Consider the following 24,973-nt stretch of genomic DNA (forward strand, 5'->3'; position numbering starts at 1 on the left):
CGGGAATGCGGCATTGCGGTTAGCGTGTTTCCCAATTGGGGGTGAGCTGTCATAGCCAGCTCGAACAAAACCACTACAAGCATTCAACTCCCAAACTTGATCCCGGACCGAAATCGCGAGTCGCAGGAGCTGACAAGATCAGCATTGGAAGCTGCGCCATCGCCTGTCACAGCACAATCAGGGTTCATCCACTGCCATGATCAGATAACACGGAACATCTCTACGATCGACCCTCCCCCGGTGGCCGTCCGATCTGGCTCGTGGGTGTGAACAGCCATGTCGAACAGTCCGCGGAAATCGATTGATAGCCTGGCATCTGGGGTGTCCTCGCCTTCAATTTCATATTCAACAAGCCAGTTGGAGTCTCCCCGCGTCCCCCCTCAACGATACCCCCTGAGGAGGGGATCAACAGCGAGCTCTATCGTGAGCATTGGAGGAGTCCTGGACTCTTCTCATCATCATGACTCAATCGCAGAGTCTGGACAGAATGGTATGTGCTCCGAGTAAGCCACAATTTTTATTGCTAACGTCTACCTAGCCATTTCGACCCTTCTCCAGCCTCCGATTATCCGCACCGGTCTTACGGCCCAGAGTGCAGTGTCGAATGCCGGTTACAAGCCCCCATCGTCCCGCGATATACCTCCAGTTACTCTGACAAACATCACACGTGTGGACCCGAAGGCGTTCCAACAATATCTGGCACAAGTGGGCTCATTGTACGATGTGTTCCAACAACCAAAAGAAGGCGCGGGGGAGGACACACAACCGACTCAGGCCGCCAAGTCTCCCAAGCCAGACTCTGATCGCGATTCTTTGATGCCATGGTCCCCCGAGCGGAGATCCTCGGTCATGTCGACCAGTTCACGACCATCTTCACCCTATGATACTCGTGGCCGACGATCCTCTGGTGGCCGTGGCCGCGGTCCCGCTGTGACCCCCCTTTCCACAATTCCTCAGGTATATTTTGACGAAGGATTCCACCTGGAAAATCCTCGCACATTCGATGTGATATCAGAGAAATCCGACGTGGTTCGACCGCCCAGGCCACCAATCAAGGATGACAAAGGTTCTAATGGGAGCGCCCTAGAGCCAGTTCAAACTGGCAGAAAAGCACTAGCAACAAATGCCATTCTTCAGGAAAAGCTGTCCTGGTACATGGATACTGTGGAGATTCATCTAATTTCGTCTATTTCAACGGCATCAAAATCTTTCTTTACTGCGCTAGGGTCGCTTCGAGAGCTACACGCGGAAGCAGCTGACTCGGTGAACCGGATACAATTGCTAAGGAAGGATTTGCAAAAGATTGATAAAGAAATGGCCTTGGGAGGACTTAAGATTGTCAACTTGAGACGACGGAGGGAAAATGTAAGGATGCTGGCTGCGGCTGTGGCACAACTTCGCGATGTGGTCGAATCAGTATCTCGATGCGAGGAACTCGTTGAACAGGGCGATATTGAGGAAGCTTCAGATGGGCTCGAGGAAGTCGAAAAGTTAATGGCTGGCGAGAAGATCTCCGATCAAGCCGCCGCGGAGGATGCGGAGCACGAAGAGAATGCTCCCAGGCGTATTATTGATCTGCGAGGTATCAAGGCCTTGGAAGGAGCATCGGAAGATCTCGCACAACTACGCCAGCGTATTGGAATGGGCTATGAAACCCGGTTCTTGAATGACTTACTGGGAGATCTGCGACAGCATGTCAAATCTGTGCCATCAGATGTTACACTTCAGCGCTGGGGAGCTTCATTTCAGCGACAGCGGGGTGGTAATCGATCTGGAGTATCGGTGTCGCCTACGTACATGAATTTCAATAATGAGCTGCGATCCCAACTGGATACCCAGCTCAATGGACTTGCTCGATCTCGCTACACGATGTCAGCGGCGACTTCGTTCAAGACTGCTGTTCTGCGAGAAATGAAGGGCCTTATTCGCAAATATTTGCCCAGCTCCAGTGATGACGATAATGAATCTATGGTGTCGCTTTCAACGCATGGCGGCCAGCAATTAAGTCAGCAAGAGAAGTCATCGATTCTTGCTCGCAATCTGCGTTCGCTCGATCCGGATGATGCGTACGCAATGTTGGTCAATGTGTACACTGGAATTAGCGAATCTCTCAGACGACTCAGCGTTCAGGTGAAAATCCTCCTCGATATCGCCAGTGGCCTGGGAAATTCACCAACATCTGGCGTTAAATCACCACCACGAAGCCCCATTCCAGGAAGCCCCAACCCACAAAGCTTGGATCAAGCTATGAAGTCTCCACAGATCGGCCCGACAGCTTCTGACATGGCCCAAGATGAGATCCTCCAGGTCCTGGACATGTCAAGTCTACTCGGTCAGGCTGTTGATATCGCCCAGTCTCAGATAACAAAGGTGTTAAAAGTTCGATCCGAGCAGACCGCCCAGCTTTCGAAAGAGCAATTCCTGCAATACTTCACCCTTAACCGACTGTTTGCTGATGAGTGTGAGGCCATCTCGGGACGCAGTGGTACCACTCTCAAGACTATCGTCGGCAACCAAATCCGCGATTTCATCACCCGCTTCGGTGATAGCCAGCGCCATCAAATTGTTAAAGTCATGGATGCCGACCGCTGGGATGCACGGGATTTCGGTGACGCTGAAGTCACAATCTTGACACGGATTCTAGAAGCAAGCACCAATGATATCGATGCCTGGACCGAAATCTCCAAGATCTGGATCCCTGTCTCCGGAAATGACCAAGCTCGGCCTGAGAAAGATGCCGCCGCGAACGGGACAGACAAAACCAAGGTTCGAACTGCCGTTATCGACGAGCAAAAGTACATCCTGCCTGACTCTGCTGTGGCGATGATGCGCACCATAGAGGAGTTTGAGTTCCTCATGGCGAATATCCCTAGCATGATGCAGGATATTGCGCCACACCTACTAGATATACTCAAACTATTCAACTCTCGGTCATCGCAATTGATTCTTGGAGCTGGTGCTACACGCAGTGCAGGTCTCAAGAACATCACAACCAAACACCTTGCTTTGTCATCGCAAGCACTGAGCTTTGTGATTTCTATGGTGCCATATGTACGAGAATTTGTGCGACGTTCCGGACAGGCCAACCCGTTGATGGCCGAGTTTGACAAAGTCAAGCGACTGTGTCAGGAGCACCAGAGTGGTATTCATGAGAAGCTGGTGGATATCATGAGCTCACGATCTTCTGTCCATGTCAATGCTATGAAAAAGATCGAATGGGATGCCAAGGGTGGCTCCACTGCCGTTCATCCTTACATGGAAACACTAGCCAAGGAGACGGGCACTTTGCATCGGGTCTTGAGCAAGCATCTCCCAGATATGACAGTCAGCATGATCATGGTTCCAGTCTTCAACAGCTACCGGGAGCAATGGACCAAGGCCTTTGAGGAGGCAGATGTGCAGACTGAAGCTGGAATGAAGAGGTTAGTTCCTATCTGTCATATCCGAAACACCCTTGATACTAACAAAGAAAATAGCATGCAAGCCGATGTCGAGCACTTCCGAACAAAACTGAGCAAAATTGAAGGAGCCAGCGAAGTTAGCGATAAGCTTCTCGAAGTCGTCAAAGCCAAGACCATCGCCAGTGAACCTGAGAGTTCAGAGCCGGCTGGTGAGAAACAAGCGCAGGACAAGGGATCTGAATCTCCCGAGTCCTAGTTGATCTCCCCCTCGGCCACTCACCCTTATATACATATTTCCCCTGCCACCTTGTTTCATCGCTGTATGCGCGCTGTTTGGCCTGTACACACTTCTTGTCATTTGATGCTACTACATAATTGTTCATCGGTTGCATTTATAGAGCTAGCCTGGCGTTCGTGGACATGAATAGGATGTCTGATCCAATTAAAGTGTGATTGCATTTTTGAATAGATTCCCATAAAAATTTTTTTTTGGGTCTTCTCTTTTATATCGCATCCTACAACCTTCGATGTTGTTTGTGGTCTCGTTGATCTATCATTTTGCAAAGCAATCATAATATGGATTTTAGAACAATTGTTTCATGGTTAGCAGGTATCAAAGTCATTATCATATCGCATAACAGGACACCATGTTCGTCCAAGAACCCGTCAAAGCATAGCCGGAACAGCATCCTGATTCCCGGCATGATCAAGCATAGCACGCAAGCGACCCTCAGCTGACTGTAAAGCAGGACGAGAATCTGGCCCAGCAATACCTGCAGGCCATTTTAGCCAACCAAGAAGAGATTGAATGAGTTCTGGCCCTGGGGTTCTCATAATCGGTGCGTCATCGAGGGAAGCTTTGGGAGGCAGATGAGGTTCGTTAGAAGAGCGACCGTCAGCCCTTGCATCCAGATGAACCTCAGAGACCAGAGCTGGAGTGGCGATGTTTGGTACTTGCTGTACCATATTGCTAGGAACGGCGCTCTTGGCGAGTAAATCACGGCCACCATTCTTGGGCCTTGATGCAAATTCACGTCTAAGCGGCAAGGTATCCAGACCGATGTCCATGCTTGATCCTGGTTGAGGGTTCATTGCAGGAGATATCAGGGGATCTGGCTGCCCAGTGCCAGCTGGATGGGATGCACCATTCTGTTCGAGCATGGATGCAGTATGCCGTGAATTTTCCAAGTACCGATGGAACGAGAATGGCTGCATATCCCGGCCAGTATCTGCTATATTGATATCTTCATCTTGGACAACCACGTTGTCGGCGGACCGCTGTTCCTCGCTAAGACTGGCTTCCTCGACAGGTCCTAGACCCCCCGGCGGAGCACATATCTCACCCAAAGGTGCGATGTGACTTCCATATTCATTGGCAAGACTCAGCTTGCTACGGCCACAGATCTCGGCGATGGACTCCAGAGTGCCACGGATATCAGGTTCAATCGCCTGCAGTATGCTCTCGATACTGAAGTCCTTATCTGACGGGAGTATCAGATCCGGCTGAGGTTGAGGTTGAGCAGAAGCCGCGCCCCTGGAGCCAGTAAATGGAAAGAATCGGCGCGCGGACATAGCAGATGATTGAGAGGAGTTATCTCCCGCATCGCCAGAGTAAGCCCTCACCAGCACCGGCCGCGTAGGCAAAGTCGACGACCGCCGTTCGGAGCCAGGGTTATCAGCCCAACTAGTGCGGGACAGAGGTCTCGGGTTTCCAGTCAGTTGGCGCAAAGCCGTCGTACGATATGCCCGGTCTGACTCTTCAGCGGCAGACTCGTAGTTTCGCGGATATGCCAGATGTGAGGGATCTGAAGCGTTGACAACTGGGGGCGCGTGGGACGGAGACACTCGGGGCCATCCTTGTCGAGGAAAGGCAGACGACGACAGCCGGGATCTCTCCCTTCGCGCAGACAGTGTGTCTGACTCCATCCACACTACGGAGTTTGCAGGAGACAACACAGATACAAGACAACCCCGCTCCGAGAAGGCAAAAGACACGTACCGGTAATTAAGTTAGGTTCAGTTCTGGAATGGTGCATGAATCTTGCATGTGCAATGCAGGCTGCGTTGTCAGATTAGTGTAAATCAGATGTCTGTGAAGCGGAGAAGCTGTTGTACTTCGGAGAGGCTGCCAAGACCGACAACACGTTTCCCCGATCTGCGACGCCTGTTGACTATCCATTGCCCACTTGTTTCACCATGAATCGCTTCCAGGTATGGATACTGAAGCATTGAGTCTTTATGTTGTCTAACGTTCTTCTAGTTTGGCGACTCCGACGGCTCTGCCTCGGACTTCGAAGAAGACTCCTCAGGCCTTCCCTTCCCCGAGCCGCTATCCCGCACTTCATTCCTCGCGCCTGATTTTGACCCGGCCACGTTTCTCTCGTCATTAACAAATCGTCACCAGAGCCTCGAAGATTTGCGACAAGAGCTGCGAGGGTTGGAGCAATCCCTGAACAAGGAGCTGTTGGATTTGGTGAATGAGAACTACCAGGACTTCCTCTCTCTAGGAACCTCTCTCCGGGGAGGCGAGGAGAAAGTAGAAGGTGTCAAAGTTGGCGTGTTATCCTTCCAGCGTGATGTTAAAGCTATTCGGGATAAGGTCGAGGCCCGGCGCCGAGAAGTGGAGGAACTGCTGAATGAGAAGCGGCGGCTACGAACGAACGCCGACATTGGCAAAGATTTGCTGGACTATGCAGATCGCGTGGAGGAATTGGAACACCGGCTGATGATTAAAACCAATTCATCACAGCGGGATGTTAAATCACCGGAGGGGTCGGAGACAGAGTCCGATTTATACAGCAGTGAGAGCGAGGACAGCGATGATGAGGAGCTGGCGGATGGCACACCGGCAATGTCATCAAAGAAGCTTGAACGACATGCCCAGAAGTTTGTCTATTTGACCTCAATCGCTGCCCGAGTCGGAGAGAAACATCCTTTCCTGGTTTCATTGCAACCCCGAGTCGCCAAGATCAAGTCCACACTGCTCCTGGATCTCAAGTCGGCTTTGGAGCAGGCCACCACTGCAGGCGGAAAACGGGATGCCAGGACATTGGCGATTCTGCGCATATACGAACTGATGGGTGAGGATGTCAGCGCTGTCGCTGCGCTGAGAAACCTCAAGGTGTAAAAACCGCATGCTTTGTTCTCAATACAGACTGGGTTGCATACATAGCGTCGGCGTTCTTTTTTATGAAAGTGTCTAATTCAACAGTGATACCATGATACACCAATGCTTCCTAATAAAACAATAAATTTGTACACGCCAAAGGATATAAGAAAGTAATAAGTAGTTTACACGCCCTTCAAGGCAGAGGTTTCGGGGGAGTCGTTGGTGCGGAACTCTCCGTTGAGTGAGAAGCCCGGTCCGTTCGTCGAGCTCAGTACCTAATGCTTTGTCAGAGGCCAATTCCAAATGAAATATAGTCCAAGTACTCACAACTTCATAAATCTCCTTGTTGACACGGTCAGTCAGTGCGGAGGCATCCTTCTTAATCTGGTCGATGGTCACGCGCATGTTATCGCGCAGTTCCTCTGGAGAGAAGCCCAATTGTCCAATAGGCAAGCGGATAACGGCGTCACGCTCACGGTACACGGTACCACCACGGAGCATCTCAACACGCTCAGCCACGTTCTCAACCACTGTACCAGTCTTCGCACTGGGCATCAAACCCCGAGGACCGAGGACACGACCTAGCGCGGCCTTGTTGAGCGCGGGCAAACTGTCGGGGTGAGCGAGGCAGCGATCAAATTCAATCTTGCCAGCCTTGACCAAATCGAAGACTTCTTGTTCACCAACAAGAACGGCACCTGCGGCGAGGGCGTCCGTGGCGTGTTTCGAGCCTGGGGGACAGATGACACAGATGCGGGATTCGGTCTGGACGGCGTGCGGGAACCGGATCATGTTACGGATGACAGGTCCATCTCGCTTTGTTTTCAAGCGAATGTGCAGTTCGTATTTGCGGACAGTAGGTTCGCGGCCGACTTCGATCGCTCGGATATATCTGTAAGATGTCAATGTCTAATCAACCACGGATCTCGGTCGGACATGGGAGACAAACCGCATAGCATCACAGAGCGCAAACTGCGGCATATCCTTCAAATCCTTTTGTCTAAATGTCTGCGGGCCTCTGCGGCTCTTGCTAGGCTGCTCCTTCCCCTTGCCCTTGCCCTTTGACTTGAGGCCTCGAACCTGCTGGAAGTTGGAGAGAACGGGGCCAATTGAGGGCCCTCGTAGCGGAACACGACATGATGAGAGAATTCCGCGTGCCGTCGTAGGCAGGACGGAGCCGAAGGACGACATGGCTGGCAATCGTTGATCTGAGCTGAACAGCCGGACGATGCAATTGTTTTCTGCCGGAAAGCTTTCGGGTCGGAGAAACGTGACACCGCACGGGCATGTAGATAATGCCTCTGCCCCGCCAAAACTTCACCATTGTCACTCATTTTCTGCGCAATGACTCAATACGAGCTGAAGGTGGCCACTCGTGCCAACCACTCGGCAGTTCTGCCCGTGGTCCTTATCGCAACCTCAATCAACGAGGCTCGTCCTACTCCGGTTATCAATATTTCCTACGAGGACACTGCCCTCCTCCAGGATGGCGATAAAGCCGTTGTGCAGCTCATCAGCGGTACCAACAATGTCTTTGGTACTATCAATGTCATCCAAAGCCTTACTGAGCACTTCCCCTTCTTGACTGGCAAGGATGCCAAGGCTGTGAGCTTTGCAATTACCCCGCCGAGTCTACATAGCATGCGGACCTAACACAGTTTATAGGAAAATGAGTGGATCTCTCAGTTGGATTCGCTGACCACCTTCGATTTCAAGGCTCTCGACCCCGTTCTCCAGCGCATTGACACCCACCTTCTCTTGCGTTCTTTCATTATCGGATACTCTCTGTCTACACCCGACATCGCTCTCTGGGGTGCTCTCCGCGGCAACCGAGTGGCCGTTGCTGCTCTGAAGAAGGGTACCCTTGTGAATATTACCCGTTGGTTCCGTTTCCTTGAGGAGCTTTGCCCCTGGACCTCCGTGGCTCTCGAATCCTTGAACGCTGCTGCCAAGGAGAAGAAGACCGCCAAGTCTAAGGAGGGTGCCAGCTATGACATTGCTCTTAAGAACACCGAGAACGGTGTTGTTACCCGCTTCCCTCCCGAACCTTCGTAAGTTGTCTGCAGTTGAAATTGTTCGGTCTCCGACTAACGCATATCTAGTGGATACCTCCACATTGGTCACGCTAAGGCTGCTCTTCTCAACGATTACTTTGCGCATGAGAAGTACAACGGCACTCTTCTTCTGCGGTAAGCTCAGCACCCGGAAAGCGCAAACAAAACATTCAAAACTAATCGATCTGTAATAGATTCGACGACACCAACCCCTCGAACGAGAAGGAAGAGTTCCAGGACGCCATCGTGGAGGACCTTGCCCTTATGGGTATCAAGCCTAACAAGATGACCTACACCAGTGACTATTTCGACGAGCTGTACGACTACTGTGTCAAGATCATCAAGCAGGGCGACGCCTATGCTGATGACACCGATAAGGAGACCATGGCCGCTCAGCGTTTCGACGGTCTTCCTAGCGCCCGTCGTGATCTTTCCGTCGAAGAGAGCTTGTCGCGCCTTGAGGAGATGAAGAAAAGCACCCCCGAGGGTGTTCGCTGGTGCATTCGTGCTAAGATTTCCTTTGATTGCCCTAACAAGGCTATGCGTGACCCGGTCATCTACCGCTGCAACCCTGCTCCTCACCACCGTACCGGCACCAAGTGGAAGATCTACCCTACCTACGACTTCGCTTGCCCTATTGTCGATTCGATGGAAGGTGTCACCCATGCTCTCCGTACTATTGAGTACCGTGACCGCAACCCGCAATACCAGTGGATGTTGGATACGATGAAGCTGCGCACCGTTCAGGTTTGGGATTTCGCCCGCATGAACTTCATTCGCACCCTTTTGTCCAAGCGGAAGCTCACTAAGCTGGTTGAGGCTGGCGTCGTCTGGGGCTGGGATGATCCCCGTTTCCCTACCATTCGTGGTATTCGCCGCCGTGGTATGACCATTCCTGCTCTTCGCGAGTTCATCCTGAAGCAGGGCCCCTCTAAGAACATCGTCAACTTCGACTGGGCTCTTATTTGGGCCACTAACAAGAAGTACATTGACCCGATTGCTGGTCGCCACACCGCTATCTCTAACAAGAACGTTGTGAAGACCACTGTAACTGGTTCCCCCGCCCCGTACTCGGAGGAGAAGCCTAAGCACGCCAAGAACGCCGCTGTCGGTATGAAGAAGGTTGTCTTCGGTCCTTCTATTGTGCTCGAGCAGGAGGACGTCAAGCTCTTCAAGCAGGACGAGGAGATCACCCTCATGAACTGGGGCAATGCCTTCGTTCGCAAGATCACTACCGATACTGCCACCGGTATCATCACCGACCTCGAGCTTGAGCTGCACCTTGCAGGTGATGTTAAGAAGACAGAGAAGAAGGTCACCTGGCTCGCCACCGAGCAGGATGTCGTCCCCGTCGAGCTTGTGGACTTCGACTACTTGCTTAATAAGGACGCCATGGCCGAGGATGATAAGCTCGAGGATTGTCTCAACTCCCAAACGGAGTTCCGCGAGGCTGGTGTTGCTGATTGCAATGTTGCCGATCTTAAGGTCAACGACATCATCCAGTTCGACCGCAAGGGCTACTACCGCGTTGATCGGGCTTACTCCCCTGGCTCGCCCGCCGTCTTCTTCAACATTCCTTCCGGAAAGACTAAATAAATGAAATGTGCGAGTATGGGAAGCTTGTGTTATGAGTGATCTACGGAAAGAGAAATCATGAGTCAATGAAGTGTCATATATAACGTTAGGCTTCTAACCTGCGTTCTCACGATTTCATCATACAAGTAGATCGAGTATTGGTGACAGGTGTGGCAAGGGTGCAGTATTGGCTAGAGTGCCACGCTGGTGTACCTCCATGCGTACTCTCTCTCTCTTGCAAGGAAAGCTCAGGGGGCTAGGGGCTATGTCGCCAAGTGATAGAAAGCATGCGATCCACACGGCACCTCATCCGCTGATTCCGTAGAAGACGGCAACTAATACAATCTGCGGCCAGTATAATTGGATAGCTATGCCTTTTGGGATCTGTAATGTACTAGCGAGATACCTGATACCTGGAAAACAGGCAAGCCGAAGAGAAACAGAAAAATAATCCTGCTGCCAGGATCGTCAGGCAGAAATCTGAGGTCACGTGTTAACATCAAAAGTGGAGCCCCGTCTATCAACAAGTTTAACCCTAACCTTTGCAACACTCCGCCGAACATAACCTAGGGGTAAAACACAATGGGTAACTGTGTTAGGCCGTACCGTGCAGAGGGAACGCAGTTCCAATTCCTGGAGATCGACCCGGTAGATCCCAATAGGGTCCCTTTTCTTTCCCTTTCCCTTTTTTTAGGTTCGTTGTTGGTTGTCGTGCCCATGTAGTTGATCCATCGGAATGGCTACTGCGTGTCTGTGCCTCCCTAGGTCATCGAGATGACGATTCTCAAGATCCGGATGACCTCTTCCGAAGACACATTCGCGCAGCAAGTCCCCCAGCGTCTCATTTATCATGGCTAGGTGGTGTGGAATATCGCTAGTACATTGCAAATGTCCAAAGACATAGCTCTTCACTCGTACTGGCCCCACATCGTATTGAATGCCCGTCTTCTAGGGAGTCATCACCAACAGATGAGATACTGGATGCATCGCATGGTTTCTATTACTTGGCTCTGGCTACCCTAACTCCGTAACTATGTATATAAAGCGAGTCTAACTACATACGTCGAGCTGGTCTCCCTGCGTGCTGTTGGCTTCGGGATCACAGCAAGGGCTAGTCGGGGTTACGTGTGGGGAGTGGGTTGTGACTGCATCTCTTGTTACTTCTCGTCCTACTTTATATCATGATGCTGCCAAGTATCTCCCATCCTTTCTCAATTCCCGTTCATCAGGAGCCTGGTATGGACAGGATTTTGTTTCCGCTTGCCGGGTGTCAGCGGAACAGGTCAAGCATGACGTCGAGAACTGTACTCCAGTCTCCATCGATATCCGGGCAGCCGCTGACATCCTGAGAGAGTCCAGTGGTTCCGATTTCATTGGCCCAGTTGATTGTTCTTGGCAAATTTTGGGGATCTTAACTGCCATTCAGAGAGTCTGAGCGTCCAAAGCCCAACAGTCATCGCAGAGTTAAACTCATCCCGCGAGCTAGCATCCATGTCGACAGCAATATACAGCAATGCTTGCATCTTCTGGGAAGCTTCCAAGTCTGAATCTGCTGCTTTACGGGGTTCTACCGATGGAACACGGCTGATGACCCGTGGGCCAATGACTCAATGGCCTTGGCTGCAAGTCAATTGAGGTGCCTGCTGGCGTCACGAGCTTTGTTTACTGCACAGAGACACGAAACGGTATACATGTCGCTTGTTTGATAGGCCGAACCAGTAATTCGGATGTTGACATTCTCCTGGTTTATTTGAATGACCCTCGGCTGGTCCCTTGCGACATCTCCCCCTCCAAATATCAATTGCCGAAGTCCAAAACAATGAGCATACAATGCAGATGTTCCTGCCGAAACCTTCGTTGTCACGACGTCAGCATGATAGAGTGCGAAAGGGACGGTAGGTAAGGATTTTTCTCCCTCCCTTGAACGTTGAGGAACATCATTCCCTGCCCCTCGAAATACTCACAGGATAGGTTTCTCGTCTTGTTGGCTTGCAGGTGTTGAAGGGCAACAAACAACTTGGAAATTTTTACCCTCCTTTCATGTCTCCTTGTTTGCTATCCCTCTTCATTTTCCCTTTTCAGGAAATCTTTCTTCGTCAGGCGCCACCTTCACTCAACGATCTCTCGCCAGCGACTTGACCCGGACTGATCATCGGCAATCAAGCATTCTGACCTCATTCACCTGGCATGGCGTCTATTTCAGATCCCGAGCGGCCTGACATACGCCGGAGCTCCCGCATTTCCCGGGCGTCTCTGAACCAGGATTGGGCCAATCTCGATGAGTATGGCAAGCTTGTCAAATATGTGTCTACTTTCCGTGATGCAAAGGCAGAAGCCCAAGATGAAGGCGATTTTGTTGAGAAACGAGTCTGGTATGCCCCATGGAAGAAGCGGAAGGTTCATATCAAAAAGCTCGAGGGCGAGTCTGGCAAGTTTCCTGATGAATGGACCTTGACCGACATTCGTGAGGGTCTGTCCAGCGAAGAAATTCCACGGCGCCGTCAGCGGGCTGGTTGGAACGAATTGTCGTCTGAGAAGGAAAATCCTATTGCCAAGGTTCTTTCTTACTTCCGGGGTCCAATTCTATATGGTGAGTGCCTTGATTTTGCGTGATAGCAATATGACTGACTTGGTGGTAGTCATGGAGTTGGCTGTTTTACTTGCTGCTGGTCTGGATGACTGGGTCGATTTTGGTGTCATTATCGGTATCTTGTGCCTGAATGCCGCTGTGGGTTGGTATCAGGAGAAGCAGGCTGCCGATGTGGTTGCAAGTCTCAAGGGAGATATTGCCTTGCGAGCACAGGTCATTCGTGATGGTGCTCAACAAGAATGTCTCGCGCGAGAGTTAGTTCCAGGTGACGTGGTGTGTCTACCCGCAATTCCCCATTCATGTCTGTATACTCATGACTCCTTCAGATCATTGTTGGTGAAGGCTCAGTGGTGCCTGCTGATGCCAAGGTTATCTGTGACTTCAATGACCCCAACGGCTGGGAAGAGTTCAACCAGCTTCAAGAACAGGGAATGCTCGGCGGAGGCTCCGATTCTGAAGATCAAGATGAAGAGGCAAAAAAGGCTGTGGAGGAAGTAAATCAAGGTGATGGCAAATCCAAAGAAGAAAACGGAGGACAGGAAGAACCGACACCTCCTCGCAGACGTGGCTATCCCATTCTGGCCTGCGACCACTCTGCCATTACCGGAGAATCCCTTGCTGTGGATCGTTATATGGGGGATATGATCTTCTATACAACCGGATGCAAGCGTGGCAAGGCCTACGCGGTAGTTCAAACTGGCGCAAGAACTTCTTTTGTCGGTCGCACCGCAACAATGGTGCAATCTGCAAAAGGCACCGGTCACTTCGAACTTGTCATGGACAATATCGGAACTTCTCTTTTGATTCTTGTCATGGCTTGGATTCTTGCCGCATGGATTGGTGGATTCTTCCGACATATTCCCATTGCTTCGCCAGGTCAGCAGACCTTGCTTCACTACACCCTGTCTTTGCTCATCATCGGTGTGCCTGTTGGTCTTCCGGTTGTAACCACTACTACCATGGCTGTTGGTGCTGCTTATCTGGCGAAGAAGAAAGCCATTGTGCAAAAGCTGACTGCTATTGAGTCCCTGGCAGTAAGTCTCCCCAATCATGTTAGCCTGTTCCCAATACTAATCACAAGCAGGGAGTTGATATCCTTTGTTCTGATAAGACTGGAACCCTGACTGCGAACAAACTGAGTATTCGAGATCCTTACGTGGCCGAAGGTGTCGATATTGACTGGATGTTTGCGGTTGCTGCGCTTGCATCCTCGCACAACACTGAATCTCTTGATCCAATCGACAAAGTTACCGTATTGACTCTCAGGCAATACCCTAAGGCACGAGAGATCATGCGCCGCGGCTGGAAAACCGAAAAATTTACGCCGTTTGACCCAGTATCCAAGCGGATTGTTACAGTTGCTGTCTGTGACGGTGTACGGTATACATGCACCAAGGGCGCTCCGAAAGCTGTGCTTCAGCTGACGAACTGTTCTAAAGAGACAGCTGAGTTATACAAGACCAAAGCGCAGGAATTCGCACACCGAGGCTTCCGCTCTCTTGGAGTTGCCGTTCAGAAAGAAGGCGAAGATTGGGTTCTACTTGGAATGCTGCCTATGTTTGATCCCCCCGAGAAGATACCGCTCATACGATCAGCGAAGCACAGAACCTTGGTATCAGCGTGAAGATGCTCACGGGAGATGCCATTGCTATTGCAAAGGAAACCTGCAAGATGCTGGCATTGGGAACTAAGGTGTATAATTCGGACAAGCTTATTCACGGCGGCCTCAGTGGAGCCATGGCCAGCGATCTAGTCGAAAAGGCTGATGGCTTTGCAGAGGTGTTCCCAGAGCACAAATACCAAGTCGTGCAGATGCTGCAGGAGCGAGGCCATTTAACCGCCATGACAGGAGACGGAGTGAACGACGCACCGTCTCTCAAAAAAGCCGACTGTGGCATCGCCGTCGAAGGAGCATCCGAAGCTGCGCAAACTGCATCAGACATTGTATTTCTCGAGCCTGGATTATCGACCATTATTGACTCCATCAAGGTCGCGCGTCAAATCTTCCACCGCATGAAGGCGTATATCCAATATCGCATTGCACTTTGCTTGCATCTCGAAATCTACCTCGTAACTTCGATGATCATTCTTAATGAAAGCATTCGTGTCGAGCTCATTGTCTTCCTGGCTTTATTCGCCGATCTCGCAACGGTTGCTGTAGCCTATGATCATGCCTCCTTTGAACTGAGACCTGTTGAATGGCAACTCCCAAAGATCTGGTTCATTTCGTGTTTGCTAGGTGTACTCCTCGCCCTGGGTACGTGGGTTGCACGAGGAACAATGTTCCTCAAAAACGGAGGCATCATCCAAAACTGGGGTTCCATTCAAGAAGTTCTCTTCTTGGAAGTGGCGCTCACAGAGAATTGGCTCATTTTCGTGACTCGCGGTATTGACACTTGGCCATCCATCCACCTAGTAACCGCGATTCTGGGTGTGGATACTCTGGCCACGATCTTCTGTCTTTTCGGTTGGTTCAGTAACGAGAATATGAAGACCAAACCAGCAGACAAGTTCGTCGAGACGAGAAATGGGTGGACTGATATCGTTACTGTCGTGCGAATTTGGGGTTATTCCCTTGGTGTGGAGGTTGTCATTGCCTTGGTATACTTCATTCTGAACAAAATCAAATGGCTCGACAATCTTGGTCGTGCTCAGCGCGACAAGGGTGAGATGAAGATTGAGAATATGCTCGCGCACTTGTCTCGTCTAACCCTTGAGTATGAGGAAACAGGCAAGCCGAAGGGTCGGTTCTGCTTGACGGCAAGCAAGGAGGAAGGGGAGGCTGAGTGAGTGGGTTGGGTATTGCAGTATCAATGCGTCTATTTAGTCTCTTAATAGTTGTCACTGGTCTTTTTGGCCGTGGGAGCGATGTTTGGGCTGGCATTCAAGGAAATGGAAGCGAAGTAGAAAGCGTGTTTTGTTTAATCTCTAATATGGTCAACTGATTTTAATGTTTCTTATGGAACTTGAATACCTTTAAGTTGTTGAGCTCACCTAATATGAATTATTTTCAGGGCGAAACCACCTGGGCATCAAAATAAAAGAAAAGAAATAACATAATTAGAATACTATGGGTATCATAGAGAAGGTAAATATAAGAGAGAGAAAATTAAGGTTGAACAGCATGAGACGTTGGAAGTGGCAGAAGGTGCCAAAAGGAGAAAAGAAAAAGAAGCGGAGGGAAAATCGTAACATCTCCTTTTATGATCACTCATGTCTTTCATATCACACTCCAGACATGCAAGGTGCGGCAATATCAACTATGCCATTGGACATAGTTGCTCGCCCTGGATACCTCTAACGAGCCTAAGCGCGGTTACGCAGAGCACGTCGTAGATTATGATTAGGGCCCATCTTCTGAAGTTCCATCCTTTTAGGTCCTATTTGCTTAGGACCCATATTTCCCTCGGCCTTGGGTCCCAGGTGATCGGCGACACTGTGGGCAACGCGATGAGTCGCAGCGTCTATTTGCTTAGGTCCCTCGGCCTTGGGTCCTAGGTTGTCGGCGAAACTGTGGGTAGCGCGATGAGTCGCAGCGTCTAGTTGCTCAGGTCCCTCGGCCTTAGGTCCTAGGTTGTCGGCGACACTGTGGGCAACGCGATGAGTCGCAGCGTCTAGTTGCTTAGGTCCCTCAGCCTTAGGTCCTAGGTTGTCGACGAAACTGTGGGCGACGCGCTGAGTCGCAGGTCCCATTTGTTTAGGTCCCATATGTCCCACGGCCTTAGGTCCCAGGTGATCGGCGAGATTGTGAGTAACGCGATGAGTCGCAGCGTTGGCTGTGCGGAGACCACCCAGCAAGCCCAAGAGATCAGTGCTAAGGATGCTGGAAATCAACCCATCGGTGTCATCAGTGTCACCGGTGCTGGTGGGTGAGGGAGCTGGGGTTGTCTCGGTAGAAGTAGGGGGTGCCTCGGCAGAAGTAGGGACATCTGCAGGGGGTGCGGTCGTCTCTGGGGTCGCGGCCGTCTCTGGGGGCGCGGTCGGGGTCGGCGTGGCCTCGGAGGTGGTGGTGGTAACTGCGGCTGGAGGCTTGCTCTCAGTGGAGGTCGGTTCAGGACCACTGGACGATGAGGAAGCAGCAGAGGAGGAGGAAGATGAGGGTGAGGAACCGGGTGCATTGGTAGATGATGACGAGGTATTCGATGAGTCAGTGGACGAAGTAGAAGGCGCCGAGGTCGACGCCGAACTGGACGACGACGAACCGGTATCATCAGCGCCTCCCAGGGCCTTTCGCACATCCTTAATGAAGGCTCCGTTGCCGTACGCCTGCGTGGCATCCCACATCATAACTCCTCCAAAACTGTCGAACTTCTTCGAGTACTCGACCACCTTGGCCAGCTCCGAGGCTGGAATGTATCCAGTGCTGGCCGCGGTGGTGCCTGCTGGTACTCCGACAATGACCTTGACGTCCTTGTTCTTCGAGACTGTGTGAGCCCAGTTGTCCCACTCCTCGAAGTTGTACTTGTTGGCGGAGCTCTGGGGGCTATAAGCGTTGACACCGCAGTAGTTGTTGTAGAACTGGACCCAGATGGCGTCAATATATACAGGACCGTTGAGGATGTCCTTGTCAGCCTGGTCGGGGTAAGGGCATTGGGGTGCAGCAGTCAGGAAGAAGTCCTGACCACTCTTGTCGGCCTCAATCAGGGACCGGAGCTCGTTGGCGAAAGTAGCCATGTGCTGGACATTGGCCTCGAAGTCGAAATCAAATCCGTTCAAGGCAGTGTCGCCGAAGGGACGAAGAGCATTGGAGCCTTCTTGCTTGGGACCAAAGGTCTCCCACATCAACTTGGCGCCGTCTTTAGCATCGGTCTCAGACTTGAAGCCGCCTTCGCTGTATGTGGCGCCACCAATGGAGAGAAGAATTGTCTTGCCCTTTTGTTGGCAGGTCGCGATGTCCTTGCTAGAAGCTATCAGTGGACTGGCGTGCTGCCAGTTGTGCCAAAGAAACTCACCCAATCTTGGGGCAGTTCTTCAGCTGCGTTCCCTCAAACACCTGGCAATCTTCGCTGCTCACCGCGAAGTCAATCTCGGGTGCACCTCCAGGGCCATTGACCATCATATTAAAGGCCATTGGAATGACCTAGAGGGTTTTGTCAGCTCAATATCTCCTAAACATCGCGCTTTTATACATACATCAATGTCAGCATCTAGTGTCCTCATTAGTTTCATCGTCGTGATTATAGAATCCGTCTCACTCACTGTCACAGTAATACGACAAGGGCTGTTGTGCCTGGTCACCCTTGCCTCTGAAAGAGTTTTGTCCTGTAGGAGAATTAAATTAGAATCAATCGAGATATACAAAGCCAGGTCACCTACCCCAGTAAACAACAATGTTCTTTGTAGATTTCAAGTCAAGCTTCGCCTGCACTCCCCCGAGGGATGCCAGCAGAAGCGACCAAGACAGAAGAGTTTGAGACCGACGCATATTAAGGCGGTATTATCCCGTTGGGAGGGTATTAGCTATTAAGGGCTATATTAGTATAATCGATTATAGGATGTATAGGGCTGCCGACGGCGTGGACAAGTCAGAACACCAGTCTGTAAAGAGGATCTAGCATCAACTGCCATTAAATAGCACAGGCTGAGTTATTTTGCTCATCAAATCATAAAAACAAACGGTTGCGTTCCACCACTCAACTGCGTCACTTGGGGCTCTACACGCATGGTATGACCCACACTGTACACGCCAGCAGTCGAACGGGGAGAGCTTGGACTTGCAAAAAAAAGACCCTGAGCAGATGTAATTTGTAAAAAATCCCTGATCGCGTAATTTGATTGGGTCGTTAGGGGTGTTTTGCAACTTGGTGCGCATTCCGACATTGTTGTCAGGGGCCCCGGGGCAGATTCGAGAATGTAGATAGGGAGGAGCAGGCTTGCTCTGTAGAATGGGGCTCTAGGCCAGATAATGGACCCAAGCTGGACTGTCAATGCCGGACTCTATATCCCTTGTCTTCTTGTTGGCTTTGGTTCTCCTGTCCGTCTGTCCCCCGCGAGCCTATACATTGTTTTAGACCAAATTAACGAATTTCATTTTTCTATATAAATTGGTAGACTATGCTCTCAAGACTTGGCTCGTTAATATTGTGTTATTGCTGAAAAATTAGATACCCCCAGTGAATTGGGCTCAATCTGAATGGGTATATATATCGAATTGGTGTGGATATATATCTACACCCACAACCAAGTTATAACATTGGTATACTTATTTGCATTGTTTAAATTGAGCATAAGGAGATACTTACTGCAACTTTTCTCCAAAGCTAATTGAGCATGTCGTCTATTAAAGAAAATTATGAGATCCATGGCTGGGTGAAGTTAAACAGCACCGTAGCCAACAACTTCAGTATACACCAGACCACAAGTATTTCTTACCAAAAAGACAGCTGCTGAAACAAAAGACAATTATAAATTCGTCTATTTTAATGTCTAAGCACCCTTAATTTCAATTTTGGTATACCTAACTATTCTCAGAGTAAGTTACAACCCAACGCCTCATATCATTCGATGCAGGCAACAAGGCAACATCTCTACTACAGAAATAACACCATAGAACATGGACCCTAATCACAGCTACAATATCCCAAAGAAGACCAAATATCTGTCCCCTGGGATAGAGCTATGTAGGGGTATACACATACCTACACCTTGAATATCCCGTGGTAAGGGTGCAAGGGGTCATCCCGCCATAGGAATGCACTCCATTTTTTGGGGGCTCCGTTTCGGCGATCTCATTGCTGTTATATCTTCTTACATACATGTGCTATGGATATGGGACTATGGGGTTGGCCTATCATTTCGGATGGCAAGCAAGGTCATTTTCTGGCACAGTGGAATGGTATACTGCCTGTGACATGTCTTTTTGTGGCTTTTTTTCCCTTCATTTTTGAATTAAAGGGGAAATCGTAGCAAACTCTAATCTTTATTGGCTTTAGTAGACCTGATGTAGGGGTCATTACGAAGTGTGGGCTAATGTCTCGAAATATAGTTATCTCGCTTTGTTGACTGCATCTCTACTATCCATCATTGTGGATTGAGAGTCTTTTATAGGCGATATATCACGATTTCACGAACTTATATTTACGATGTCTCTTGATATTCCTTTTCTACTTCCGCAAGATCTTTATCTACCTCTTAATTCCAATAACCCGCTGAATAGCCTCCTCATTGCTCATAGCCGGATCAATAACACCAGCAACCTTGAGCACATCAACAACACCCTCAATAACCTTAATATCAACACCGCGAGTGCTGTTAGTAAACTTGACATCCTTCAACCACTCAGTAGCATCCTCCTCGATGTAATTGCAGCCAAGCTCGCCAGTGCCCAAAAGCTTAACAACCTGCGCCGTATCAGCCTCAAAATCCCTGACACCCTGATCGAGGGCCTGGAAGAGGCTGGCCAATCGCTGGTCGTTTTCGGGATCAGGGAATAAAGCCGTAGAAGCGACAATCATCCATGAAGGCCAGGGAGTAAAGATCTCGCCGATCTTCTTCAGAGGCGGGTTCGGCTTCTCGGATGTCGGGTGGAAGTATGGCTTTGTGGTAAATTCCTCCCACATGAAGAACTCCGCTGAGGGGTTAGCTGCCTTCTCGGGCTGCGATTCATCCAGACCGGAGACTCCATCGCGCAGAGGCCCGAAGGGTCCAAGAGGAACAGTTGTAAGAGAGTCTGCCTTCCAGCCTTGCTGCTGGGCAAGGACGAAAGACATGATGTGCGAGCCGCTGCAAGGTTCTCGGTCAGCCTGGTATTCACCCAATCTCTTGCCAATTCTGATCTTACCTTCCCAACCGGCTAACTCCCACCCTCCGATCCTTCAAGTCCGAAACTCCATTAATCTCGTCCCGGTTGCGGCCTGTCACAATAGCCCACCGCAATGGGTTGTCAACCCAGTGGCCGACAACCTTGTATCCGCCATCTGCGTTCTGGCTTAGTTGCTGTGTCTTGCCTGCTAGACCGGCGACCCAGCCCTCGGTCAGACCGATGGCAATGTCAATCTCATTGCCGCGCAAAGAGGTGATCATATGACCCGTTCCGGAGGGGAATGGGGTCAGGGCGATCTTGAATGGGAGGGCTGCGACAGCTGACGAACGGAGGGCGAGGTGAAGTGGTGTGAGATAGTGCTCTAGTAACCAGAAAATTCATTGTTAGCGCGCATTCCTCGAGGCACTTCAGCCTGTACGAAGCTGGCCAGCAACTGGAAAAGGTGCGGCTGCAAAGCAAGCGTCGAGCTTGAGCTATGGAGGGGGTAGGTAGGCGTACCGGGAACATAGCCGATGCGAATTGTGGGAGTAGCCATTATGAGGAAATAGTATCGGCTAGTTGGCTACTTCAACAGAGAATAAACAGAGACTGTCCGGAGTTCCGCGGAGAATAAGGAGGAGAAGCGCATTTCCAACTCGACGATATCGCGGGGCAATTCACAAACGCGGAAATGCTTAACTCCGCATAAGCTTTGGAAGTATAGAAGAGGCAGAACACGTTATGACATTATCTCATTCCAATTATTTGTCTATATGGTCGCCAATTTCTATCTACATGTCTAATCTATGCAAAACGCTCCACTTCAGTTCATGCGGATATCTTTCGCCTCGTGGCCCCAACGGCCATCCTGTTCCGACCTGCCCGCGGTCTGGGAGGGGCCCCGAGAGTGTGAGGGGAGTGAGGAGCCCCGAGTGAACATATAGAACTGGAAGCCCAGGTAGAAATCGCACGCGCATTGGAACATGCCGCACAGCTTGAAGGCCCACGGGATAGTTTCCGTGCTGCAGAAGAAGTAGCTCATCTTCATGGTGTCACCGAGAATCCATGCCGCGATGACGGAGACCCGGAAGCCCTTGCACGAGCCTGATCGGTAGTTGGCGATGATTTGTGGGATGGGAAGGGTGGCCTCGACGGCAAGTCCGATGTAACCTAAGAGGCTGATATACGATTCGAATTGGGAGATCGGACTTAGGTGGATAAGAGTCAGGGCTCCGACGAAGTAAGTGAGGAACATGTAGTACCTGTAAAGTGTATAATCAGTTTCAATGTCCGCGGCTTCCTGTGCGCTCTCCAAACTTACGGCTTTGTGTTCTTCCACTGCCAAAATTCGTAAGGCCTTGAGGAGCCACTGTCAGAGCCACCGCTGAAAGGCGCATGCTCAATCCCATTCAGACCACCAGGAGAAGGCCGATTATCCAATGCAACCTTGAGCATGGTCATCTGCACCACAATCATGACGACGGCCTGGGTCAACAAAGTGGCTGAATAGTACTCTCCAAACCAATAAAAAACCCTGATAACGTCAACTTTGATCTTCAATCTCGGAATTCGACGCGCCGGAAAGCAGACGCTTACTTCAAAATCGAAGAAACAAGCATAATCAGGGGAATGTCCAAAGAGAAACCAGTCGAGCTTCTTGAGCGATGAATGCTTACGATTTGGTCGGCGTAGGACGTGAGGGGGAGGTGACGAGGCTGTAGACGAGCTTCATTAGCATTGAACGTCTGCGCATAAATCAGGAACTCATCGAAGCCGACTTACAAGACGGGCGCGGCCCAGTCAATGGCAGCCGAAATGAGATACATATCGGCGATAGACCTCCGCGGGTCAGGGCCTGTAGGCGAGATGGAAGCCGAGCCGGTCTGTTGAAGGTTTGAAATAAGGTGACTTCCACAGAGACTTTCGCGACAGGGGAATCTAAAAAACAGAAAAAAGGTACACTTCGACACGCATGCGGCTTTTTCAGGGTCTTGGCTTATGTCAGCGTGTCGATCACTCCAGCGTTTAATTTGTTTAATCTACTTGGCACGAGGTGATTTGGTTTTCTTTTTGCCTTGCTAAGTTGAGTTAATTATGTAAATGTATTGGTTCTCGATTGTTGTTGTATGTTTTCGGAGTAAGATGTTTGGTTGTGTTGACATGGAACTATAGGACCACCTGGGCAGTTGACATCACCATGAACTGTCCACAGAGCATAAGCATATAGTCTTGTCAATCTCAAGCTGAGCAATCACTCAAGCCAACTTCAACGATCATGCCGTTCCTATCCCGATTTACTAAGCCATCGCTGGGCGATTGGCCGCCCACTCCAACCATATAGGGATATGACAAGACAGTGGAAGTCGAGCTCGAAAAGAGAGGAGACGTAAATGCCCTTCAACGACTACGCTTCTTTACTACACCAGAGACGATGGCTACCAATTTATAACTCAGATGCGCAAGTTCATTGTTACAGAATGGACTCCGAAGTATTGTCCAAAAGGAGATATCTCTTCACGAAGAATTTGAGTAACAACCGACCGATTTCGCGCAACGAGAGCTCCAAGCCTCTTGCTGAAAAGAAGAACTGGCCAAATTGAACAGAAAGGATTAGATTTGGGGCGAGAATGGTGGTTACATCGCGGCGCATTCCATAAAGGCCTGTGTGAAGAGCGTTTATATTATGGCGCTCACTCCCGCAATGGTACATGCACCGCGCTCTTCGTGACCACTGTGCTAGAGAAGGAGAATGCTGTGGACGTGACTGTGGGTGCTGTGTCCATCGCAATATTGGCTCACGGAGCCTTGGTGCTAGACACTGTACTAATGAATGCGGGTGCTGTCGCAAAGCTCGAGGTTTTGATTTCACCCCGCACGCAAAGACGGCGTCTAAAACACAGTTGGAGTACGTTGGAGTACCGAGCTCGGGATCAATTTGACGTTTATTTTCAAGAGATTATGCAGGTCTCGATATGGGGACTACTCGACGACAACGATGATAACCCGTTCGACCTGATTGAGACACATGAGGCTGACTGAATTGACGACAGTGACGACTCGATTACTCTCGTCGATGAATTGGGTATGGAATCTATCCTTCCCTACTTAGTGTGATCTTATATAGTTAGGCTCGTAAGGCTTTGTTATGGAGTCGCATTTATAGCCTCTATAGTTACTATGGGTGTGTTGGATACTAGCATTCGGCCCATTACGAAATTGCTTTGTAAAACAGAGCGCAGCTAAATCGACTTCCCCCGTATTGTGTGTGGTAATCATTGCTGTACTTAACCTTAGAACAGGAGAAAACGGGGAAAGCAAGCAGAGCCTTGAACGGTTTCTAAAAAGAATCTACCGTCTCTATGCTCTAGGGAGTACAGTATACAGTAAAAGAAGTGGTTGAATCCTCGTGGTATCAGTAACAAAGCTGTTAGGACCAACCCTCGAATCCAGGTATCCTGTGATCCTGACTAGATGTCATGATCGTCACTAGAATATTTTGTGCCTAACTGCAACTGCTGATCCACGGGTATTGCCTGCATATATAGGCGCCACGGGTGACTGATATATATCCACGGATAGCGACATTAGTTCGCAAACAAGATATTCAGGGGCAATAGATTAAACAGAGTGACTAGAGATATTGTTGGTGTTACACACCGCTAAATAAAGCAAAAAAAGACAACAAAATGAAGGGTTGCTGGCACACGGCGTCATAGCGGCGCAGATCGTCGCGAGTTTGTCCCCACGCGGCTTCGCGATATCGTGAATGATCAATTTCAATCAACGATATAAACTTGGAGACGCCCTCTTTCTCTGATAGAACCTCAATATATCTGGCATTAAATCTGAACCGTGAATTTCTCCTACTATTACTATCCGACTTACAAGCACCGCGCTATTCGCAAACATGAGTTGTATCATCCCCCGATAATCTCAACACATCAAAGCATGGCTAATGAAAACCCAAAGACTCTACACCTGAATGGCCCCAGGACCTCCTGGACAGAGTGAAGGCGGCCTACCACGAACCTACCCAGCGCGAACGCACCGCAGAATTCCCAATTCCCTACAAATTCGTCGTCTTCAACGAGAACCCCGACATGTCGGAACCCGAAATCGAAGGAATCTTTGATACACTAGAGGAGGCGAACCAGGCTGCTTTGGCAGACTTCAGAGACTCATATCCTGAGTTCCTCGACCAGCAAAAGGATATGTCCAACGTTTACGAGAAGGGAACCAAACAAGAGCAGGAGAATGAGATTGTGTGGGAAATTAGTCCTCGTGGGGAGTTGAAGTTGGTCGCTACTGAAGCTAGTATGGGCGAGCAATTTTTGGTTTGGGTCGAGGCGCATGGGAATTAAATTATAGAAGGGTTGTCCTACTGAGTTGTATAAATCGAATGGGATACTGTTCATATATGAGTACTCAAATAGCCGCGGATTACATGCAGCCTAGCAATTTTGATAATATATTGTTATATCGCATACATAAATCGTACGAATC

General features: G+C 50.0%; 11 protein-coding genes across 11 annotated transcripts; 6 read left to right on the plus strand and 5 right to left on the minus strand.

The window, feature by feature from the left end:
• Positions 1-276: 276 nt before the first annotated feature.
• N7446_009113 (vacuolar protein sorting-associated protein 54) lies at positions 277-3,657 on the plus strand (the record flags this gene model as incomplete). The annotated part of the gene is made up of 3 exons (XM_058517858.1): positions 277-490; positions 539-3,422; positions 3,477-3,657. The coding sequence occupies 3 exons, from the start codon at positions 277-279 to the stop codon at positions 3,655-3,657; spliced, it is 3,279 nt and encodes a 1,092-aa protein (XP_058368646.1).
• A 410-nt stretch (positions 3,658-4,067) lies between these two features.
• On the minus strand, positions 4,068-5,327 carry N7446_009114 (uncharacterized protein; the record flags this gene model as incomplete). The annotated part of the gene is made up of 1 exon (XM_058517859.1): positions 4,068-5,327. The coding sequence occupies one exon, from the start codon at positions 5,325-5,327 to the stop codon at positions 4,068-4,070; it is 1,260 nt and encodes a 419-aa protein (XP_058368647.1).
• Positions 5,328-5,597: 270 nt separating this feature from the next.
• On the plus strand, positions 5,598-6,528 carry N7446_009115 (COG2 family protein; the record flags this gene model as incomplete). The annotated part of the gene is made up of 2 exons (XM_058517860.1): positions 5,598-5,612; positions 5,662-6,528. 2 exons carry the CDS (start codon positions 5,598-5,600, stop codon positions 6,526-6,528), a joined length of 882 nt encoding a protein of 293 aa, XP_058368648.1.
• A 164-nt stretch (positions 6,529-6,692) lies between these two features.
• N7446_009116 (mitochondrial 54S ribosomal protein uL1m) lies at positions 6,693-7,701 on the minus strand (the record flags this gene model as incomplete). Its single annotated transcript, XM_058517861.1, has 3 exons — positions 6,693-6,785; positions 6,838-7,402; positions 7,460-7,701. 3 exons carry the CDS (start codon positions 7,699-7,701, stop codon positions 6,693-6,695), a joined length of 900 nt encoding a protein of 299 aa, XP_058368649.1.
• A 153-nt stretch (positions 7,702-7,854) lies between these two features.
• On the plus strand, positions 7,855-10,160 carry N7446_009117 (glutamate--tRNA ligase GUS1; the record flags this gene model as incomplete). Its single annotated transcript, XM_058517862.1, has 4 exons — positions 7,855-8,115; positions 8,176-8,561; positions 8,613-8,699; positions 8,759-10,160. 4 exons carry the CDS (start codon positions 7,855-7,857, stop codon positions 10,158-10,160), a joined length of 2,136 nt encoding a protein of 711 aa, XP_058368650.1.
• A 2,166-nt stretch (positions 10,161-12,326) lies between these two features.
• Positions 12,327-15,519, plus strand: N7446_009118 (putative plasma membrane H(+)ATPase; the record flags this gene model as incomplete). The annotated part of the gene is made up of 5 exons (XM_058517863.1): positions 12,327-12,729; positions 12,779-13,002; positions 13,056-13,763; positions 13,814-14,286; positions 14,349-15,519. The coding sequence occupies 5 exons, from the start codon at positions 12,327-12,329 to the stop codon at positions 15,517-15,519; spliced, it is 2,979 nt and encodes a 992-aa protein (XP_058368651.1).
• A 516-nt stretch (positions 15,520-16,035) lies between these two features.
• Positions 16,036-18,154, minus strand: N7446_009119 (glycoside hydrolase family 18 protein; the record flags this gene model as incomplete). Its single annotated transcript, XM_058517864.1, has 5 exons — positions 16,036-17,629; positions 17,682-17,809; positions 17,863-17,876; positions 17,929-17,991; positions 18,046-18,154. The coding sequence occupies 5 exons, from the start codon at positions 18,152-18,154 to the stop codon at positions 16,036-16,038; spliced, it is 1,908 nt and encodes a 635-aa protein (XP_058368652.1).
• Positions 18,155-19,853: 1,699 nt separating this feature from the next.
• N7446_009120 (uncharacterized protein) lies at positions 19,854-21,026 on the minus strand (the record flags this gene model as incomplete). The annotated part of the gene is made up of 3 exons (XM_058517865.1): positions 19,854-20,451; positions 20,510-20,852; positions 20,990-21,026. 3 exons carry the CDS (start codon positions 21,024-21,026, stop codon positions 19,854-19,856), a joined length of 978 nt encoding a protein of 325 aa, XP_058368653.1.
• Positions 21,027-21,293: 267 nt separating this feature from the next.
• Positions 21,294-22,296, minus strand: N7446_009121 (PQ-loop repeat-containing protein; the record flags this gene model as incomplete). The annotated part of the gene is made up of 4 exons (XM_058517866.1): positions 21,294-21,732; positions 21,792-22,004; positions 22,147-22,185; positions 22,253-22,296. 4 exons carry the CDS (start codon positions 22,294-22,296, stop codon positions 21,294-21,296), a joined length of 735 nt encoding a protein of 244 aa, XP_058368654.1.
• Positions 22,297-23,296: 1,000 nt separating this feature from the next.
• On the plus strand, positions 23,297-23,509 carry N7446_009122 (uncharacterized protein; the record flags this gene model as incomplete). Its single annotated transcript, XM_058517867.1, has 1 exon — positions 23,297-23,509. One exon carries the CDS (start codon positions 23,297-23,299, stop codon positions 23,507-23,509), a length of 213 nt encoding a protein of 70 aa, XP_058368655.1.
• Positions 23,510-24,332: 823 nt separating this feature from the next.
• Positions 24,333-24,875, plus strand: N7446_009123 (uncharacterized protein). Its single transcript, XM_058517868.1, has 2 exons — positions 24,333-24,384; positions 24,440-24,875. Exons 1-2 carry the CDS (start codon positions 24,378-24,380, stop codon positions 24,829-24,831), a joined length of 399 nt encoding a protein of 132 aa, XP_058368656.1. The 5' UTR covers positions 24,333-24,377; the 3' UTR covers positions 24,832-24,875.
• Positions 24,876-24,973: the final 98 nt, after the last annotated feature.

The sequence above is a fragment of the Penicillium canescens genome (genome assembly GCF_028828765.1).
Source record: "Penicillium canescens strain IBT 15451 chromosome Unknown utg000006l_segment0_segment0, whole genome shotgun sequence".
Classification (NCBI taxonomy): Eukaryota; Fungi; Ascomycota; class Eurotiomycetes; order Eurotiales; family Aspergillaceae; genus Penicillium; species Penicillium canescens.